The following is a 23091-nucleotide window of genomic DNA, read 5'->3' as shown; positions in this document are numbered from 1 at the left end:
ATATAGTGGTTTGTTAGTGGCAGGAGAATGTGAGCTGAAGCTTTACGAATTAAGGCCCATACACACGTCGGATTTTTGCGAACGACCCGTCATTTGAACGTTCCGTCGTTCGCACGTCAAATCCGGCGTGTGTACAGACTATCGTTCGGGTGATAAGACTGGTTTTCAGCGATCCGCCCGGCGGTGTATGGGCCTTAAGTCTCCAGCAGATGTGTCTCATCGGGGTGAAGGCTCGCACAAATGGGACACATTTAGAGATGATCAGTAAAATGCTACTTTTTCAAGTTGTTGCAAACTGCAAGCCTTATGGATATTTTGCCAGACAAAGTCCGCAGCTACTGCATTCGATTGCATGATGCAATTTGCAACACATTTGCAATAAACTCAGAAAAGAGCCATCAAATTGATCTCCTCGAATTACAGTATGTTATGTGTAGAGTTTACCTGCGCCCAGAAGTCTGTGCTGTACCGACCACATCCCACTCATTCCAGTCTACTTGTGCCCTGGTAGCCCATGTATGCTGCGGGGTAACTGTGCAAGGCATGGTTACTGCATCACATCCACCAAGCCTTATGTCTGACAGATGGCAAAATGTAAATGTCACATCCCACCTAATCAGAGTCCCTGTAGGGGGGAAGGGTCTTTCATGATGCAGCAAGTCTTGAGGTGGAACTGACATGGTGCCTCATACACGGGCTAGATGAAGTTTCAGCAGAGGCAGCCAAATCTAATGTGTGTACAGCGACCCCAATGCCTTGGCCAGCAATCAGCTTGACAGATTGCTTCTGCCAAAAGCATTGTTCTCCCGAATTGCCCTGATATCTCTCTCCCTGTTATGCTAGGTACACACAATACAATTTTCTGTTACATTTACCTGGCAGATTGATTCTTTCTAACATGCTCGATCTTAATTACAATCAATTTTACAATCGATTTCCATTCACTTTTATGGAAATCGATCGGAAAATCAATCTGAATTAAGATCGGACATGTTGGAAAATATCGATCTGGCAGGTAAATCTAACAGAAAATTGTATCGTGTGTACCTAGCATTAGAAACCACGACAATTGGTGTTAAAGATATTCAGAGTTGTCCTCTCATTGCCTTATTGGTTGATGTGTGGGGAATGGCATGGAGTGGGCTAGGCAGTGACGTTTCTTATCATAAAGCTGCAGAAATCTTTTTTTTTTTTTTTTTTTTTTTTGACAAATTCACAGCCTGCATTGGACAGGTGGCTGTTTTACTTTTGAAAATTCTTTTTAAACTGAGAAAACAGAGGTGATTATTTCGCCCAATACAATAACTGTGTCAATTATGAGAAAGAGTAGTAACAGATTCGGTTTTCCACTTTACTTCGCCTTAATTTTTCCATCTCACAATGTACTTTTCGCTAACTTTTTTTCCTGGCAGACTTGCATGGGGAAGGACGTCACTCTACACGTTTCTGCAAACAATCCGGCAATGCTGCTGTACCAGAAATTTGGATTCAAGACAGAAGAGTACATCCTTGATTTCTACGACAAGTACTACCCCATAGACAGCAAGGAGTGTAAGCACGCCTTCTTCCTGCGTCTGAGAAGGTGATGACACTGGGCTTCGTCTCCACATGAACTGGCCTGGAGCCTCTTTTTTTTATGTCACATGATCATCCAGAAGATGCTGGGGGAATCTTGGTTAATGGCTTTCTGTCAACACGAGGACACTGTAATATGTTTGTGAAAGTACTTTTCCATTGTGGCCATTTGTTTTGCATCAAGGTAAATCATTTTGGTGGGATGGTGGTACCTATTCTGGTAGAAGTGATCTTACTGCTCACAATCCGTGAATGAATTGCTTAATAGAAGCTCCAGGCGAAAGGTCACCTTGCTTTAGCAGAAACCTTTTTATAACATTTCATCACTACACAAGCCGCTTTGCTACTGAATTTTGTGGCGTATCACCCTTCAAAGTCAGACTGCAACTGCTATAATGTTCTTATGCTGGTAAGAATAGTAAGTCTTCAGGAAACCATGGTAGCAGTGCACAGGACTTCCCAGAATTCTGGTCAGTGAAACTTACCGGTACTTCCTAATCATTCTTCTCCTCAATGCATGGCAGTACAACTGCGGAGAGTCTCTACACAGAAGCTCAGAATCTGGAGGGAACAGACTAAATCCTCATTCCCAACTTGCCTGTCCTCTTGAGAAAGCTGCAGGAAGTTGCCTCTCGGAATCTCCTTTACAAATGACAAATTTTTTTAGTTGTTTTGTAGCTTGAAAAAAATTTATTTGTCTTATTCATGCAGTGTCCTAGATCGGAGGCTCATTTTGGAATACCACTTTGCAGGTTTTAACTCTTAAAACTAATACTTGAGGAGATCACCAGTCCTGAATAGATCGAGAGTGACACCGTATTAATGTGAACCTGAAATTAATTAATATTGTACAATGAAAAATGGATATCTCAGTAGAGGGAAGCCTCAGGATCATCCAGAGGCTTCCCAGATTAACCTCGAGGCAAGCGATCCAGCGATGGGTCCCTCTAAGCCAGGGATGTCAAACCGGTCCTTCGAGGGCTGAGGACACAACTCAAATGAATTGATGGGTCTGAATCAGGATAGATGTGGTCCATCAGATAGAACACATTCCTCTCTTTCTTAGTCCATCCTAAACACTGGCATGCATCTGGCCCTCCAGGCCTGGAGTTCCACACCTGTGCTCTAACCTTATCTGCTTGTCAGATATGCTCTCATGGCTGCACTTCCGGCCATGTACGAGTGTGACAGTACTGCACATGTGCAAGTGCGTTCCGTGCATGCCCAGTAACATGAAGCCACCTGTGCATGGCTTTGTTCTTCATGCATGAACGGTTTTGTTCTACTGGTCCTGCATGGACAGTACTGGTGCATGCACAACATGGTCACGCTCGTACATGGACAGGAGCGCAGCCATAAAGAAGAGTATCCCGGGCAGCAGTAGTGGCCTTGAGGATGATATGGGAAGCCAGAGGCTTCCTGCCACTTAGGTATTTTTTTTTTTACTTTTGTTTCCTCATGAGTTTGAATTCAAGTAAATCTGAAGCGACCGTAAAATAAAAAAGTCAGATACTTTCCTATGTAGACGGGGGCTCTGGATCTGGTTTGGAGTCACTATGTTTACTGTTTTTGCTATTATACAAGCTGCAGTTCAAGCAAATAAAATGAAGACGTGGAATCATGCTATTGCCAGACTGTTTATCATCAGCGTTTTGCATTTGTTACCAGGCATATTATCAGTGTGTGACTCTGTATGTGATTAGAATTACTGATACCATCAGATGTAGACAAATCCAAATGTCATTAATGTGTACAAATGTGTGTGTCCAGAGTTAATGCCCCCTTTTTAAGGGTAGAACAAAAGTCCCATTCTTTAATGCCTGGTACACACCATAGAAAATCAATCAGAAAAAAATGATCGGAAAACAGATCGGACGTGTCAGAAATTATCGATTTGATCCGTCTGTCTGACGGGAAATTGCATGATGTGTACTAGGCTTGAAACCGACAACTAACAGCTTCATTTATTTCATTGTTAGGCTGCAGTCAATCATTTTTTGTGTAGGTGTCCTAACTCTGGCCCTGTAACATGCATAGTGCAGACATGCAAACATTCATTTCATCAAACCTATCTAGGGAGCACACATCTTGACGTGCAAAGGGTTACTCATTTTTGCTATTTTTCTGGCCACACCCTCTTTAGCACCTCCCTTTCCTTAAATTACTTATTTAAATGTCCTAACTAGAGGTGATGTGCCTGGATTTATGTGTTTTTTTCTTGTTACGGACCCTTGTGGCCAGGGTTTTAATCTAGTGCACTCCCTACTTCTCCTGTTTGTGTTTTTTGTCAGCATGCACGCAGCTTATGCTGGTGTATGTGCATGGTTCACATGGATACATTACGTTAGCTCCCTTGTGCGATTGGTAAGATGCACTATCTGTCCCAGGAGAGGACGTCAGGATGTGTGCTCCTAATTCCTAGATAGGTTTGATGCAATGAATGTCTGCACGATGCATGTTACAGTGCCAGAGTTAGGACACCTACGTTTACTTCTGCGCAGTGTAGGTGACTAAGCAAAAGAATGCATTCCTTTGTGAGCTAAGACCCCGGCTTTTAATTTAGCTGTAGGGATAACAGTGGTGCCTGGATGAGTGAATCTGTGAATGCATTTGTTTGAACATTTGCATGCGAGCGTGCAAAGGGTTACTAATTTTTGCTATTTTTCTGGCCACACACCCTTTAACACCTCCCTTTCCTTAACCACTTGCCGACCGCACGCTTATACCGTGCGTCGGCAAAGTGGCAGCTGCAGGACCAGCGACGCAGTACTGCGTCGCCAGCTGCAGGCTGATTAATCAGGAAGCAGCCGCTCGCGAGCGGCTGCTTCCTGTCAATTCACGGCGGGGGGCTCCGTGAATAGCCTGCGGGCCGCCGATGGCGGCTCGCAGGCTAAATGTAAACACAAGCGGAAATAATCCGCTTTGTTTACATTGTACGGCGCTGCTGCGCAGCAGCGCCGTAAGGCAGATCGGCGATCCCCGTCCCAGGGGACGTCCTGTCACTGGCTGCACAGGACGGATAGCGTCCTGTGCAGCCCCGATCACCGGGGATGAGCAGGTAGGAGAGGGAAGGGGGAATTTCGCCGCGGAGGGGGGCTTTGAGGTGTCCCCCCCCCCCCCCCGCAACTAGCCTGCCCACCACAGCGATCAGACCCCCCCTGCACACCATCCCCATAGGGGGGAAAAAAGGGGGGCGATCTGATCGCTCTGCATGAAACCTGATCTGTGCTGGGGGCTGCAGAGCCCACCCAGCACAGATCACAAAAAAGAGCGCTGGTCCTTAAGGGGGGGTAAATGGTGGGTCCTCAAGTGGTTAAATTACTTATTTAAATGTCTTAACTAGAGGCGATGTGCCTGGATATGTGTATTTTGTTTGTTTTTTTTACTCATTTTTTGTGTTCATTGTCATGAAACAGTCTGACACCTGTGGGTCTGGTCACACTGTGCCATGTGTTGCATTTTAGTATGTCTGCAGAACAGACATGCGCCATTTCATATAACAAATGACATCTGCAAATACGCAGGCAGCAGTGCACTGGCAGAAGAGGAGATGGTGAGGACAGACCGCTATATATAACAATCTGTTCTGCACTATGTGCAGCGTTATATTGCAGCACGGTGCCCATAGTGTGAAAGGACTCCAAGGGATTGTAGTGAGTGCTGATATGTTCTTTTTTTAATACAAATTTTCTACTGATGTGGAAGGCTAATAAAACTGCATTTGGCCAATCGGATTTCATTGTTCTTGTGTTTTTTTGTACTGTTCTGCTTGCTAATATCCATTCATTTTTCAGTCATTTGTTCCTAAATCGATATGAAAGGGTTTATGAATGAGTCAGAGAGGTTTGTTACAGACGTTAGAAAGTGCAGGTGACACAGGCTTTAACGAGGCCGAATCATTATTGAATCTGATGAAAATTGGTGCTGCCAAGAGCATGCCCGATTAATAATTCGACCAATTTCAGTCCAATCAAACATTGCTGGAAAATCTCAGGCTGCCATTGGGTGCCCGGCGATAATGGCGTGCGACAATAGCGAACGTGACTGAAACCCCAGGCTGCTGTTCCCCCTAATGCTTTCTGTCCCGCTTGGTGCCTTTGCAGCTATCCTTTACCTGTCCTCCGCACACACTGAGTGACCTTGTCCTATTTCCCAATTCGGGCCCCACGTGACTAACTGCATATAGCATGTGGGGCATGTCTGTGACTTCACACACTTGCCCCACATGTTATAGTGCCAGCAACCACGTGGGGACACAAATGCCGAAGTACAATGAGGACACTCAGCACGGACAGGTAAAGGTATAACTGCACGGGCACCAGGGGGACAGCGGCCAGGGAACTGGCCTGTGGTTTATGGCGGCCAACAGGTTCGTTCAGAGAGATCTGTCTCTTGGTCGATCGACTGCCACAATCGCTAGATGTATGGCCATCTTTATACTTTCAGCCATAGACCCTGGACCAGCATGTCAACCAGGTGTTTCTGACTAGCTGCATGCATGTTTCAGGTGTGTGATTCAGACACTAATGCAGCCAAAGTGATCAGGATCCCTGGTGACTGGTATTATTTAAAAGGAAATAAATATGGCAGCCTCCATATCCCTCTCGCCTCTGATGGGCATTCGCTTCCACCCTAAGAGGCAAAGGATTAGGAGGACATCCACCCTCTGCTCATTATGTGGCCACAGAGCAACCAGTTGACACACAAAAAAAATAGAAACCAGCCTTTAGTGGTACAATGGTTTAAAAAAAAAAGTGTATTGCAACAATTTAGCTCTGTGATCCACAATACGTTATTCCTGTTTTACAAAAGGTGAATTACACACGTTTATTAACCTTTTGACGACCAGCTAATGCCGATTGGCGTAAACTGGTCGTCTGCGGGTTTCCATGGAAATTTCCATGTCCGTTCATGGAGGCTGTCTCCGTGAACAGCCGGAGAGCCGCCGATCGCGGCTCGCCGGCGAAATGTAAACACGCGGGGAAGAAATTCCCGCTGTTTATATCATACGCCACTGCTGCGCAGCAGCGCCGTAAGGCAGATCAGCGATCCCCAGCCTCTGATTGGCCGGGGATCGCCGTCATTTGATAGGCTGAAGCCTATCCAACAATGCGCAGGACGGAAATCCATCCTGCGCAGCTCAGAGAGGGAGGGAGACGGAGCGCCGAAAACGCTGCAGAGGGGGGCTTTGAAGAGCCCCCCCGCAAAGCGCAGAGAGCCGGCGGCGATCAGACCCCCCCAGCAGGACATCCCCCTAGTGGGGAAAAAAGGGGGTAAGTCTGATCGCCCTGGCATAATCCTGATCTGTGCTGCGGGCTGTAGAGCCTACGCAGCACAGATCAGACCAAAATCCACTGGTCGGCAAGGGGTTAAAAGTGCAGCCTTCGATTTAGTTTTAGAAGTGACTTGAAGCAAAGCGGAGATGGAAATAACCTGTTCCATGGAATGAGTAGGAAGGGGTTTTGTAGAGGAAATTGGGTGTAATGACAGTCACAGACCTTTGCATTAACAAGAAGATAAAGATGTATTCATTTCACAGGATCAATCACTGAAGGTCTGTGCTGCAACCAGCCCTATACTGACCTTCTGATCAGGAGGAAATGACTGGACATGGCTCAGTGCTTACAAGCTACAATTATTCTTATTTACCAAAAACCTATTCAGCATACTCATTACTTTCTGGAAATAATAGGAAACCATTTAAATTGAAACCAAACTGTTTTAGTTAGATGTAAAAATGAAATCAAAATCATAAAATGTTCTATTTTTGTAATATGAAGTCAAAACTTGTTAATATTGAATAGAAGGTGGAGAGTTGGAACATGACTAGGTTTATATTTCTTTGGGATTTCCAATAACTTCCTGTAGTGTCACAAATGCCTAAAGTACCCAGAGAGCTCAGGGTGACCCAGAAGCACTAGGAAAGTATAAGGGGCCAAAAGAGACTGAAAAGCCACCTTTGAATATAATTTTGCCTTCCTAAAACAGAAGATATTTGCAATAATTCAGATTTAAAGTGTACGGGCGTAATTAGAAATCACTAGTACCCCCCCCCCCCCCCCCCCCCCCCCGCGAAACCCCCTCCACTTTCTGCACAGGTAAACAACTGAGAGCCAGTGTTATTCAGTTGGCTAGTGCACACTTGAATGTGTTTTCCCCATGCAGATAAAAACACAGCAGTAAAGCACTGCACGCATTTTTCTATATCAATTACATTAGCTTCTGTGATAGAACATGCAAGTTTTCACACATTCAGACACACATGGTGTACAGAAAATTGAGACGAATGTGCTTCCAGCCTCAGCTTATTACACTCATCTCTGTGGGAGATGGGCGCTGTACACAAGAGCCTGCTACACACTGAATAGGGACTGTCTACAAAACTTTGTATGATTCCTTATCGGTGGCTGAGCAGATGCAGTCATTAGAACAACTGTGCAGAGAGCTGAAAGCATTTTCTCTGTGTGTCCTTAGTTGTCAGTCTCTCAGGACAGGGAGAAGAAACAACTCCCCCCACGGGGCCCCTGCAGCTTCTGGGCCCCCCTACGGCTGTATCCCTTGCAGGGTCTATTGTTACGCACCTGGTATCTGGGCCAAAAGGGGAATACTTACCTAGGATGAGGGACACCTCTGGATCTGGTAGATGCTTCCCACTGAGTCCTACGGTTCCAGTTGCCGCTAGTGGCTCCCCAAAATTTTCTGACAATAGCTTGTCAGAAATCTGATCACGGCCACACTCCTCTTCAAGCCCGAGCATGACCGTACTGTGCCTGCACAGTAAGCTGGAGCCGGTTCTTTGCGACTGCGCAGGCACAGCTGTGACTGTGCTTATGCTTAAAGAGCATTGTCCAGATCTTCGGGGTCCCAGCCAGTGGCAGCAGGAGCAAGGAAGACCTGGGAAGCCTCTATAGCAGGGATGTCTAACAGTCCCCAAGAGCTGAGATTCCTAACACATTTTTTGCACAGCTCAAAACAATTGATAGGACTAAAACAGGAGGTGCTTAATTAAGCAGAACACATTCCATTTCTCTGTCCATTCTAAACACTGGCATGGATATGGTCCTTGAGGACTGGAGTCCTCAAGTGGATATCCCTGCTCTATAGGATCCGGCGGCTTCCCTTTTCTTAGGCAAGTCTTAACTTTTTTGACCTGAGTTTTGACTTTGGTTCACTTTAAAGGGCAACTGAAGCAAGAGGGATAAGGAGGCTGACATATGTATTTCCTTTTTAACAACGCACATTGCCTGGCTGTCTCGCTGATCCTCTGCCTCTAATACTTTTAGCCATAGACTAAACAAGAATGGAGCAGATCTGATGTTTCTGACATTATTGTCAGATCTGACAAGAATAGCTGCATGCTTGTTTCTGGTGTGATTCAGACATTTCAGAAGCCAAATAGATCAGCAGGGCTTCGGGCAATGTGTATTGTTTAAAAGGAAATAACTATGGCAGCCTCCATATTCTTCCCACTTCAGTTACCCTTTAAGAAAGAAACTGTATTTTCTCACGATGCATCCCTCCTGAATATGCAGATCATCCCTTTATGCCATAGGCTTGCTATACACCAGCGGTTCTGTATGTGTGCCTTGTTTTCAGGGACAGAGATGACTTGCATATTCAGGAGTGATGCATCATGCATTCTGTTTTAAGAAGGAAAAATTATAAAATACAAAAAGTTATAGCATCCTCTTAAACACAGCAATTAAATACTCTGTATCAAGTGTTACATCTCTCTAATAAAACATGGCAACCCCCATCCTTCATCCAATGACGGCTGCAGTTTCACTTAGGATTTGCATTTCCATTTAAAATCAAGGCTAATGATTTCCATGCCAGGAATGTTTGTGGGATCATTTTATTCCTTTCCGGTACAGTGATGACAAACCCGAAGAACATCTATGTGCTCAGAAGACATCCAGGCTGATGTTCTTGGGTTTGGTGAGTTTGTCCAGCATGCCTTGTCCCAGCTTGGATGCGAAGAGGGAGGAGATTTGTTCATTACCACCCTTTAGAGCGAGATCATACGCTGTCATCCCTTTATCATTCTTCTTCTTTATACTTGCATTACATCTGAGCAAAAGGAAGCAGAGTGCACCATCAGATAACTGCATTATCAGCATACAATACACTTCACAATGATTAATATTCCACAGGTGTAAAACAGTATGCTAAATGCAAGTTCTGTTTTCTGATAGATGGACAAGGGTATCTCGTCCTCTTCTGCTGGATGAAGGGTCATGGCAGGGGTACTATTGGCATCTGATTTAAAGTGGACCTGAACTCTTGCACAGGACAGTAGGAAAACCTAGAGAAATGCACCCTGTATGTATTTAGAGAATTTAGTCTGTTTAATTCCCCCTCATTTGTGTAAAAATTGGGGAGTGGAGAAGCACTCAGTAAAAGGAGTGTATTTGTGCAGCTGGACGTTACTATCTGGCTTTGTTTATATTTATGCCTATTGTCATGGCAGCCGGGGGAAGGACTTAGCATGCTGTTGTTAGCATCAGATGCACCCGGATTGGCGCACAGACAGCCTTAGCTTCTATTGGCTGTTTGTATATCATGTGGTGCTTCTCCGCCCTCACCTGACGTCATGACCGGCACTTTCCGCTTTCCCAATGCGGATATACAGATTCTCTCCCCATGCTGCAGTGGGAGATGCCTGATTGGCTTACTATATGGTAGGTGTTTCTTTTGACCTAGTTCCCCATCAGGTCCTCCTCTGCTCTGTGTGATATGATTGGCTAATGCCTTTTTCATTCGATTGGTTGATATGATCAATTGTGACTATATAAGCAGGTGTAATGTTTGATTGCATTTAGGCTGAGTGGCTTGAGAAAGAGCTATCGAAACAGCAGGCCGTCGCCGCCAAAGCCTATTTTTTTTGACTACTATGTCATTTTAATGGCATTTCAATAAAGAGCTTACTTTTATTCTGTGGTGCCAGCCCTTTTTGTATGCCCCTCATTTGTGTCTAATCACAAGTAATAATTTGATCTCTCCCCTTTGTCAGCTGACTGCCATGGCAGATGAGCTCATTTTAAAGCACAGGATGTTTTCAATATGTCTGCGTCCATGAATCAGGAAGTAGAAACAGTTCAGATTTATATTAGGATTTTTATCAGGTCAGCTTTAAGAATCAGGAAACTATAGACCTGTTGGATGTGTGCAGAATGACTGAAGGCATTCTAAAACATACCTATGAAACTGCCGCCGGGAGATTTGGGCACAGGGTAAAGCCATTAAAAGGCTCACCCTGCTCCTGCACAAGTCTTGGCAGTATTAATTACAATTCTTCCTCCACGCCGCCATGGATAGTGGGGGAAAGACATAATTCGTCTGTCAGCTATTGCTGGGTGCCAAATGACATTGTTTTTATAGGAATTTGTGCTCCGTCTTGACAGCGCCCAAATCATTCACTGTACGCCACTATAGCTGTAATTCCTATTACAACCTATGGTGGCGCCGGCTGCGCCCAGATCTCCTGTGCTGATTTTACAGTGCTCAATCCTGTTTTGCAACCAGTTTCTGATCGCTAACAAATTGCAAAAAAACAAGTCAACATGCAAAACAGTGGATCATCTTCTAGTGTATGCATTACCTAGTAATGTTGCCATGTTTGCATATGATACTTTGGCCTCAATTCACTAAGCTTATCTCCTGTCTTTAATAACGTTTCTAGAGTTATCACCATGGTGATGAGGCATGTGGTAATCGGGAAACATTTTACCTCAGGCAAACCTAAAGTTAACTCTTCTGTCTTTAAGTTAACTCTTCAATCCTTAAAATAACTGCAGAATTCTAAAGTTAAAGACAGGCTGTTAATTAACTGTGTGTGAAAATAACTACAGAGGAGGTAACTTAAGTAATGACGAGATAAGATAACACTCTCACTGTGTAGTGGCAAGTTTTCTCTTGCCTTATTATCTCCAGCATGATCTTAGTGAATTGAGGCAATTGGTGGTTGTCTGGTATGTCTCACCTTAATTACATATGTACTTTCTGCCCAGTCAGTTGGGCACAGGGTGAGCTCAATGAAAGTCCGGGCAGTGTTAAATACTATTCCCCCCCCCCCCCCCCCCGAGTCATAGAAACTCGGAGGGAGAAGAAATTTGGCAATCCCACTGCACCTCTATAGACGTATTAACATTACTTCTATGGCGGCGCCCAGGTCAGGCGCAGCAATGAGTACACACCCAAATGTACTGCTTCGCTTTCCTGAGCAAAGAACACCAGGCAAGCCCCCCTACTGCACCCTGTGATACGACATTGGACCCATCTGACAACTCAGACAGAGTCAGAAGTTTCAGGTGAACTTAACCATGTTGGTTTGCCTTTAGGACAACTGAAGTGAGAAGACTATGGAGGCTAACATATTTATTTACTTTTAAACAACACCAGTGTACAGACAGCCCTGCTGTTCTATTTGGCTGCAGAAGTGTCTGAATAACACCAGAAACAAGCATGCAGCTAATGTCGTCAGATCTGACAATAATGTCAGAAACACCTGATCTGCATATGCTTGTTCAGGGTCTCTGTGGCTAAAAGTATTAGAGGCAGAGGATCAGCAGCACAGCCAGGCAACTGGTATTGTTTAAAAGGATATAAGTATGGCAGTCTCCATATCCGTGTCGCTTTAGTTGTCCTTTTAAACGTTCTTACAAATGTGGCACATCTACATGTAAATACTGTTGTATTAATAAGATCTGTAAATCTGTTACTTCTTTTGTCTAATGAGAGGACCCGTTCCTATTAAAGGACCTCTGCCATGAAAATATTAGTAGCAGTAGGGTATTGTACCGTGTTAGCCATCAGTAAAAGCAAGAAGTTTTAAATCAGGATGATACCATTTATTGGCTAACTACAAATGAATAAGAATAAACAAGCTTTCGGCCTTGCAGCCTTCGTCAGGTTTACATTTAGTTAGGTTAGTTTGCAAGCTGGTGGTACAGACAGCTTATATACATGCAACATCAAAAGGGAAAACGGATATTTTTTTCAAGCATAAATACGTCATTAAGATGCCTTAATACAAACAGACCATCTAAATGGGGTAAGATAAGGATCCTTGTTTACTCCATTGCTCACAGACCTGGTATTAGGATTGACCCAGAGGTATCGTAAATTCTTAGTTCACAAGTTCAGCTAGAGTGGCTGAGACAGTTCATATATCATCATATATCATCAGATTGATGATATATGAACTGTCTCAGCCACTCTAGCTGAACTTGTGAACTAAGAATTTACGATACCTCTGGGTCAATCCTAATACCAGGTCTGTGAGCAATGGAGTAAATAAGGATCCTTATCTTACCCCATTTAGATGGTCTGTTTGTATTAAGGCATCTTAATGACGTATTTATGCTTGAAAAAAATATCTGTTTTCCCTTTTGATGTTGCATGTATATAAGCTGTCTGTACCACCAGCTTGCAAACTAACAGGATGTAAACCTGACGAAGGCTGCAAGGCCGAAAGCTTGTTTATTCTTATTCATTTGTAGTTAGCCAATAAATGGTATCATCCTGATTTAAAACTTCATGAAAATATTAAAATTTAAAATACATGTAAACTTATACACATAAGAAGGATGTTTTTTCCAGAGTAAAATGAGCCATAAATTACTTTTCTCCTATCTTGCTTTCACTTACAGTAAGTAGTAGAAATCTGACATTACCAATTTTGGTCTAGCCCATCTTCTTATGGGGGTTTTATTTTCAAAAGCACTTAGTGAATGGCAGTTGCTCCGTCCAACTTCCAAAAAAGTGTGCAGGGAGGCTGGCCAGCATCTTTGTATAAATCTTTTTCAGGGAATGTCTTTATAAAGAATAAAGGCCATGCTGAGAATCCCTCATGAAAAGATGGACTAACCCAAAACCTTTTGGTAATGGCAGATTTCAACTACCTGCTGTAAGTGACCACAACATAGGAGAGAAGTAATTTATGGCTCATTTTACTCTGTAGGAAATGTACTTCTTATTTGTATGTGAATTAAATGTTAAGATTTTCACGACAGATCCTCTTTAAAGGGGAACTGAAGAGAGAGGTATATGGAGGCTGCCATGTTTATTTCCTTTTAATCAATACCAGTTGCCTGGCAGCCCTGCTGATCCTCTGCCTCTAATACTATTAGTCATAGCCCCTGAACAAGCATGCAGCAGATCAGGTGTTAGATCTGACAAGACTAGCTGCATGCTTGTTTCTGGTGTTATTCAGATACTACTGCAGAGATAGACCAGCAGGGCTGCCAGGCAACTTGTATTGATTAAAAGGTAATAAATATGGCAGCCTCCGTATACCTCTTACTTCAGTTCCCCTTTAAGCAGTATTTTAACTGCCACACAGATATGTAATCTATCTGACATAAATTATTATTGACCCAGGAAGCATATTGGATTGTCCAATTGGAGACACGTACGCCTTTTGGATTGAATGCGAGATGGGACCTTAGTCTTCCCACCTAAGGTCTATGATTCTGACCCCCTATGCTGGTATTTCAGTTATTTACTTCTCTTTTTGTTTATTCTGTGCTAATACACACTTTTTTTCTTCATGTGTTTTTGTTTATATCACTCATGCCAGTGGGTTGTTCTTTTATGTACAGACATCCCCTTCGGGTGTGTCTATGATCTCTTTGGAGGTGAGTGTGTGGTATCAATGCTATTTGTGTCACACCTCACACCATGTCCCTGTGCTATGAGTAGGGACAATCGTGCATCTGAAACAGGTTGGAAGGTGGTGCCTGGATTATAACCTTTTATCAATAAAATATTTTTCATGGTACTGGACACTGGGTGGTTGGAGAGTAGTAGATGTGTTGTGGATGTGTTGTGGAAGGGCATTCCACAGGAGCAGTGAAGCACGTGCGAAATCTTGCACACGTGAATGTAAGGAGGTAATTTTAGAGGAGGACAAGAGTAAGTTATGTGCAGATCTGAGATTGTGGTTGGGTTGGTAACGAAATGAGTGAGGCAATGTACAGGGGAGAGAGATTGTGGAGAGCTTTACAGTATAGGTTAGGGTTAAGAGTTTGAACTGGATCCTCTGGTGAATTGGTAGCCAATAAAGAGCTTACAGAGAGGGGCACCAGACGTGGAGCGAGAAGAACGATGAATGAGATGAGCTGCTGAGTTCAGCACAGATTGGAGTGATGCCAGCCTGTTAGTTGGTAGTCCACAAAGTAGTATATTACAATAGTCTAGACAAGATATTATAAGGGCATGTATTAAAATTTTAGTTGTGTCCTGAGTAGGAAAAGGTTTCATAGTGCACTGTAGAGTAATGACTCCTAATAGTGCTGCTCCTCCACACAAACCAATCACCAAGCAAGGGGACTTTTCTCATCTTTTCTGTATCTGAATACAGATCTTTTTATGATCACTGAACAGATAACACACCTGATGATTAATTAAATACGCTACTAAATGCTGTGATTTGCTAACCCCTAATTCTGGCACTAATTACCGTAGTAGAATTATTTTCCATCACTAAAAATAAAACGCCCATTATAGAAAGCTGCAGTTAATTTTCCTACTGCTTATCCACAATATAAAGTGTGAGATCTAGGTCACACTCGGCGCTTGCCCCGCGATCACGTTCATTCCGCGATTGCGGTTCGGCAGCAAAATCTTGCGATTTCAGCGTGATTTACGCTTGTGATTCACGTCAATAGAATGAGAATAACAGCGCAATCACCCCAAAGACGCTGCATGCAGTGCATTTGCGATTGATCGAAATCACAAACGCTGCAGTGTGAATCTATCCATAGGGATACATTAGTAGCAGCGCTTTGCTGATTGCCGGCGATCAGCAAAGCTCTGAAAAAGCGCTAAGTGTGTACCAGCCCCTATATTTATCCATACAACTCTGAATCCAAGAAATGTACGCAGTGTTCTGATTATCCTTACCCAAGTAAAACCTCAGCGCTTTTCTTCCCCTCCATGCCAAGCTGTACAGCCTCATGCAGAGCGGTGTTATTCTGCCTAGGAGACAACAGGAAGCGCAATCATTTTATCAGACATTTGACATCAACAAACTGTTGCTTATGGCAAAGACATTAATGCTCTTTTGCAGGATTGAATTCTGGGTTGGAATCCCACAATGGATGCTATGTGGGCTGTGGGGGACTTGTTAAAGACCTTGGAAAGTTAAATAACTAAATGTTTTAAAGACAATACACATGTTCAGCCAGGTACATCTGCATATAGAGTTTCAACTGGCTAGATGCTAGACTATTAGCGTACCTATGGTGGAATGGACTACCTAAGCATCTGGGTATCTCCTTCACTTTATTCAAACAAAAGTCATTGCTCTGTAAAACTGCCCATCAATTATACAATCTTGCTTGTTCAATCTTACTAAATCTATGTAGTAAAACAGTAAACAGGATTAGGATAAACAGGACGCATGTGGCAGTGGTCCGCCGACTGACCCGTCGGCAGAAACGAAACTAAAGGTGGACATACACTTATAGATTTGCAGCAGATTCGACCATCAGATAGATTTCTGTCAGATGCCTGTCAGGTTGAATCTGACAGGAATCTATCTGATGCGTGCCACACACTAGGAACAGATTTCTAATAGATTTCAGAATTAAATCTATTGGAAATCGATCAAAATGCATTATTGGACCATTAGATCCAATGCGACTTTTTGGGCCATTGATCTGCTGCCAGTAGCAGATCGACCTAGATTTTCCATCCTGTCAGATAGATCAAATCAATTGAAATCGGACGCAAATCGATTGATAGATATGATAGAATCAATTTCTGATCGATTGCATAGAATTCCACAGAATTGACTGATCGATCAATGGCTAAGATCGACCAGTGTATGGGCCCCTTAAGCTGCGGTGGGGGACCGGGGAATCGTTGAGGAGCGGCGCGGGACAGGACGGCTTCAAGGGGCTTGTAGAAGCCAGGTAAGTGAAACTCTTTTTCTTGCCTTTGCTTTAGGTTCCCTTTAGGCTACTTGCACACCAAGACGTTGCGTTAGGTGCCACGTTAAGGTCGCATAACGTGCACCTAACGCGACGCCTGGTGCTCTTCTATGTGGACGTCAGAGTGAGCCACGTTGAGCAGCTCACTCTGGCGTTTGTGATGCCGTGATGCGTACTCTTGTGCGCATGCGGCATCACGTGGTCCCGCCGGCCAATCACCGCACAGAGCGGCCGCTCCAGGAAGTAAACACTGCACGTCACAACGTGCAGTGAATATTAATTAGCCATGTGCCTGGCCGCTCTCCGCTCCACCCCAACATGACTGCGCATGTGCAAACAGTCTAACTCTAACGCCGTAGCATGCTGCACTCTCTTAAGAACGTGCAGCGTTACATGTAACGCAACGTGGGCTGTGTGAACAGCCCACTTGTGTTACATTGCTGTGCGTTGGGGGAGCGTTACGTCCCTGTGTGTAAGCAGCCTTAAGGATGATGACACATCTTCTAGAACCTAGGTTCTCAACGTGCGGTACGCGTACCCCAGGGGGTACTTCTGATGGTTCCAGGGGGTACTCGGGCTTTATATACTTAACCAAGAATAACAAATTTAGAGTTGTAGAAAATGATAAATCCTATTTAAACAACACCAAATTAGTGTTTTAGCTATTTAAAAGCAATAGTAAAGGCTTGGAAATAGTTTAGAACCAATCATCATGTACTATGATTACATATATATTTGTCAAGGGGTACTTGTGATAATGTTTACTATGCTAAGGGGTACTTGGTGAGTACAGATTTTTAAAAGGGGTACATACCAATAAAATGTTGAGAAACACTGAACACAAGATTTTATGTAGTAAATGGCATGTACAGAAAAGGAGAAACAATGTTTGATGTACGTACGGTCCAGACTGCTGGTCTATATCAGCTCCTTTTTGTACTAGGACTGGTACAACCTGGTGATGCCCATTGAGAACTGCTACTGTTAGTACAGGGCGGTCTTCATTGTTACAGCAGTTGGGGTCTGCTCCCTGCAAACCAATAAAACATACAATCCAATCAGCAAAACACAAAGCATGAACTGCAAAACAAGAGCTTGGAGCACTCCTCACCTCCTTGTCACAACCCTGTGCAAGGATCAGTCCACTGGGACACCTAGTGGGCAATCAATCTCAAAAGAAAATCTGTATGAGCAGCACCAGAAGATTCTTTTCAAAAGGTGCTTCACTTCATTTTCAACATTCAGAATCTCAAATTCCACAAATACAGTCAAACCTTGGCTTGAGAATAACTTGATTTAAGAGCGCTTTGCAATACAAAAATGTTTGTAAAATTTTGACTTGATATACAAGTAATGTCTTGATATACAAAAAACTAAACAAACAGTATACATGCGTCACATCACAACTGAGCTGATAGTTCTTCTCCCTTCGGTGCTGCAGGAGTGTACTTAATTGTACTTAATCTGAGTGTAGAGGGCGCAGTCTCTGAGGAAGCGGGTCGTGCCCGCGATACATGCGTAAGGCTGTTCAGGTCAGCTGCGGCAGTGGTAGCCTGGCGGGGAAGCAGGTAATTAGCGGTTGTTGGCTATACACGCACTATTCAATGCTCGGTTCCTGTGGTGTCCATGTAGCATTACATGCTAACGGTGTAAAGGGGTTTCACTTGGAGACACTTTCTAGGCTTTCGGGAATTGCAGGATCATATTGGTACTCCGCATTTTTGCACCCTGTGTTTTGCACATATATATTATTTGTATGCATAATTGTTGGACTCAGGGCCGGATTTACCATAAGGCATCTAGGCACGTGCCTACAGGCGCCTGATGATAGAAAGGCGGCTCACTTTGCTCCTCAAGTGCCTTCCTCCCTACATTCCTATGCAACTTAATACTAAGGGTACCTCTGGCTACCTAATATTAAGGGGCACCTGTAACTACCTTTGACTAGCAAGGGAAGTAAGGGAGAAATGACAGCTGGGACAGCCAGCCCACTTGCGGTGCGGTTTGGCAAGGTTTGGAAGGCTCATGTAGGGTGACGTCTAATGTGCCAGGACATCATCTGTGCCTATAGGCTCCTGTGACGTAAATCCAGGCCTGGTTGGACTTTTTTGACGTTGTATTGTGGCCGATGATTGGTTTATATGAATTTAGCACACAGCACTTTATTGTATTTAACCACATTGTTGTGGCTTATATTGTAGATGCGTTGTTATTGTACATTTTTTTGCATTTAGATTGCCTGCTATATGTTGCTCTATATTTATAATCTTGATAATTATCCCCAGACTTTTGGCCGGCTCCCACCGCCATTCTTTTTGTCTTTTGTGTAACCCTATGCAGTCCACCCTGATTTTAACTCCGTTCTCATGTTATGTGATTGTCTTGTGTCATTTTTGTATGTGATATTTTTAACCACTATTGGTTGTGTATAATAAAGATTATTCAACTATATTATAGCCTACTGGTGCATTGTGAGATCATTTTTCTTTTTGCTGCATATATTGTGTAGTGTATGTATTATAATAAAGCCCAATCTACACGATACGATTCTTTGTACGATTCAATTACGATTCTATTTACGATTCTATTATATCCGACATGTCCGATCGGGATTCGATTCGATTCAGCTCGATTTGCAATTGCAAAACAATGGCAAATCGAATTGCATGGAATCGAATTCCGATCGGACATGCCGGATTTAATCGAATCGTAAATAGAATCGTACTTGAATCGTACAAAGAATTGTATCGTGTAGATTGGGCTTAAGGCCAATTTAGGGGAAGCTAATTAACCAATCTGTATGTTTTGGGGATCTGGGAGGAAACTGAAGTGCCTGAGGGAAACCCACACAGACACGTGGAGCACATACAAACTCCATGCAGATAGTTCTCAGGCTGGGATTCGAACCGTGCTGTGAAATACCAACAAGAATACAAGCCGTGGGTTTGGCATCTCATTTCTAGTTAGATAAATGTGGAACTGAGTCCCTAAATTGGGTCATTACAGAGTGTAGAACAGAAAATCTTCCTTGAATATACCTCATCCAAAAGCTCCTCCACAGCAGCGATCTTCCCTTCACCTTTTGGTCCAACTTCCTTGAAAAGCTTGCGATCCTCAAGCTGCAACCAAATCGTAAAACACACTCAGTAAAACGTATTAGCACAATTATTAATCCTGCCCATTTGCTGAATCAGAGAGAGGATAGTTAGTGCAAATGTCCCAGCCGCTATCAGATGGCTAAAGAGCCACATACGGCTCTAGAGCCAGAGATTCTGACCCCTGAACTGGTGCAAATGCACTGGTGGGAATGGCATCAATGAGTTCCAATGGAGAACTGCGTTCACTTGTGGCCCTCTGCAGATCCGCAATTGCATGTGATTGCGGAAGATGGATGGATACATTTTACCCAGTGAGAAAGAGCCCTTAATTGGAACTAGCTCATTATTATACATCACACCTGGGCATTTTCCTGGCTGCAAAAAAATATCCCTGGCCCAAACACTAAGGGCCTGTTTCCACTAGTGCAGTGCGATTTCTTTGCGGAAAATGCATAAACCAATTTGCATGTGGATGCAAATTTGTATGCGTTTGTATTTTAATTTTCATGCGTTTTCGTGTATCTTTGTAAGTACAGGTAGTCCCTGGTTAACGAACGAGATAGGGACTGTACTTTCGTTCTTAACCTGAATCTGTTCTTAAGTCGGAACACTGTGCCATATCTGTCCGATGTACCTCCTCTGTGCCCCCCCCCCTGTGCCTTCAGTGTCCCCCTCTGTGTCACATCTGCCCTCTGTACCTGTTTATACAAGTTTAAAAGCCATTCTCTCTTTGCTTTTTTAAAATCAATTTTCTCAAAAACTACAAGTCCAATTTGAATTTTTTTTTTTACTTGTTCCCATGGTAACAGAGAAACCATGCCGTTCATATTGGCGGGTCGTTCGTAAGTCGGGCGTTCGTAAGTCGGGAACTACCTGTATGCGAATTTAACCATATCAGTGCATGTGTGCTTTTACATTGATTTTACACAAATGTATGCAAATTCGCATAGCAAAAACGCATGCGAATTTCCTATTAACTACATTACATGCGAATCGTACACTAGCCTTGCAGTGTGCGAATTCTGATGGCTCTGCTGTGCAGATTTTTCCTGCACAGTAAAACGCTCAGTTTTCCTGACAAGTGGAAATAGGCCCATTGACTTTTATTGGCTATGTGAATCTGCATGCAGAAAATGCATGCAGATTCGCTCTAGTGGAAACGGGCCCTAAAGATCATAAGCTCTGGTGGCTGGATAGTGTACTGGTTAAGGGCTCTGCCTTCGACATGGGAGACCAGGGTTTGAATCCTGGCTAGGTCAAGTACCTATCAGTAAGGAGTTCAAGGCAAGACTCTTTAACACTGCAGGGTGGCCTCTTGAGCGCGTCCCAGTGGCTGCAGTTCTTGAGCGCTTTGAGTCCGAAAGGAGAAAAGCGCTATACAAATGTTCAGATTATTATTATTATTATTATTAGCCAACATTTCCCACTTGCCCTAATCAAGGAGTGTAACCACACTGCCCCTACAGGACGAGTGCAGCCTGCATTTTCCCCATACCCAACAGTAGCCATCATTGCCTTTACTCTCCCACACTGTATATTCTGAGTAGTGTATAATCAGTCACCAATTCATTGCCATTATGGTCCTCTGCTGCCAATGATGCAATTCGGTTTTGACTAGCAGAGCGGAGAATATTTGGTGGGATACTTGGTGACAGCAGAGAGCACCCAGGCAATATTGAGTTGGTAATTATACACTATTCTGTTTCCTGAATAGAGTCTGCATTGGGGGCAAGTAGTCGGCAGTAGAGGTGGGTGGCGGCAACCTAAGCAGGTGCCTGGGTCCTGAAGAGAGCCTGGTTGACTCTAGCCCTCATTTATAACCATAAAAAGCAAGATGGCCATCATAGAGGGACAAAGTTGCTATGTTGCCTAAGTCCCCATTTCCCCATCCATCCATCCCCATGTCCTCATTTCCTCAAGTCCATCTCTGGGCAAAGTGAGCTGGTGCTTCAGCAACCGAGATGCCTCTAAAATGATCCCTACCATGCTAGTGGCATATCCAGACCAAATCTTATGTCTATGGCTAGGTTAAATCTTGGTGTACATAATACCATTTACACTGATATGGAATACATACAGGAAGTCTGTCTTCTTTCTGTATTGGCTTTCTATTCCTTTTCTTCTTGGATCTGTTGTGTTTGGAGTTATTGCTCCTGGCGCTCAGCCCGTCCTCACTTGCTGCAGGGGGGACAGAAGTGTTAATGCAGCTGCAATACAGGGAAGGACTCAGTATAAAGTACAAAGATAAACAGAGGTCTCCAAGAATCTATTTCAGCTTCCTGTAATGTTAGGATTCCATTGGAAACTATAAACCACATATAGCAGGATTTTGTACACCTTTACCGCTCAGAAGAAACGGATTCAGAACAATGGTCGTGTCAATATTTGTTCTGAGACACAATACCATTCAAAGGATATAACTCACTACACACATTGTTGAAAAGGTAAAAGTTCATGCGCTTGTTGTGTAGTGTGCTAAAGGTTTTATCCTATTTCTCCAGTTTACACAATGTATAAGCTTAAAGGACAACTAAAGAGAGGATAATATGGAGGCTGCCATATTTATTTCCTTTTAAACAATACCAGTTGCCTGGCAGCCCTGCTGATCTATTTTTCTGCAGTAGAGTCTGAATAACACCAGAAATAAGCATGCAGCTAATCCTGTCAGATCTGACAATAATGTCTGAAACATCTTATCTGCATATGCTTGTTCAGGGTCTATACCAGGCAACTGGTATTGCTTAAAAGGAAATAAATATGGCAGCCTCCATATCCCTCTGGGGTCCACATTCCCCTGGAGGAACAATCACACCTGTCAGAGGTACCTCAGGAGCTGTGAATAGTATGAGAGATGTTGCAACACAAGGGTCACATGGTGAACTGATGAAGTGTCCTTCAGACCCCACACAAGTGCAGTCTCATTAGTAATTGCTATCCCCAAAGGCCCTAATACCCCAGTACCTGCTTACACCCATAATTACCCACAGGTACAGAAGGCCTAGAACTTGCAGTAGCCAGCTTCCAGTTTATTAATTTACTGCATTTCTGCTTCCTCCAGCTGTGCTGGATTCTGTACTGTAGATGGTCGTGAGTCTCTCCATTCAAATGAACACAGAGGCCATTTACCATCTGTAGTACACAGACTGGATATATTGCAGCACATATGGTAAAATGCAGCTGTAAAGGCCCATACCCACTACGCAATCTTTCTGCCAATTTTTCTGACAACCGGTGATTGTTTGAGCAACGAGCGATTGTTTCCGTTATCTTATGACGTGGGTGCAGTTGCGCGATAACGCGAATGCCATTTAGAGACGCACAGTGACAACGGCTGTCACGGCGGATGGGATCTTTAAGATTCCCGACATCTCAGTGCAATGTACCGCCATCACTTGACTTCCCGTTCGCGCCCGTCATGTACCATCGTGTGTACCCGCCAGACGATGGATCGTGGAATGCTGGTCATCAGGGGAACATCGCTG

General features: G+C 43.7%; 2 protein-coding genes across 4 annotated transcripts in view; one reads left to right on the top strand and one right to left on the bottom strand.

Moving 5' to 3' along the window:
- KAT14 (lysine acetyltransferase 14) overlaps positions 1-5309 on the top strand; it is a 39347-nt gene extending 34038 nt beyond the window's left edge. For both annotated transcript variants that reach the window (XM_068232228.1, XM_068232227.1), the window contains one exon: positions 1413-5309. In XM_068232228.1, coding sequence (XP_068088329.1) covers positions 1413-1586 — 174 coding nt within the window. In that variant the 3' untranslated portion in view covers positions 1587-5309. The remainder of the gene's footprint in view (positions 1-1412) is intronic.
- A 4105-nt stretch (positions 5310-9414) lies between these two features.
- DZANK1 (double zinc ribbon and ankyrin repeat domains 1) overlaps positions 9415-23091 on the bottom strand; it is a 93834-nt gene continuing 80157 nt past the window's right edge. For both annotated transcript variants that reach the window (XM_068232225.1, XM_068232224.1), the window contains 5 exons: positions 21687-21787; positions 19550-19630; positions 17414-17541; positions 15481-15555; positions 9415-9645 (listed from right to left, as the gene is read on the bottom strand). In XM_068232225.1, coding sequence (XP_068088326.1) covers positions 9480-9645; positions 15481-15555; positions 17414-17541; positions 19550-19630; positions 21687-21787 — 551 coding nt within the window. In that variant the 3' untranslated portion in view covers positions 9415-9479. The remainder of the gene's footprint in view (positions 9646-15480; positions 15556-17413; positions 17542-19549; positions 19631-21686; positions 21788-23091) is intronic.

The sequence above is a fragment of the Hyperolius riggenbachi genome, chromosome 4 (assembly GCF_040937935.1).
Source record: "Hyperolius riggenbachi isolate aHypRig1 chromosome 4, aHypRig1.pri, whole genome shotgun sequence".
Lineage (NCBI taxonomy): Eukaryota > Metazoa > Chordata > Amphibia > Anura > Hyperoliidae > Hyperolius > Hyperolius riggenbachi.
This window is presented reverse-complemented; position numbering and strand designations above follow the sequence as displayed.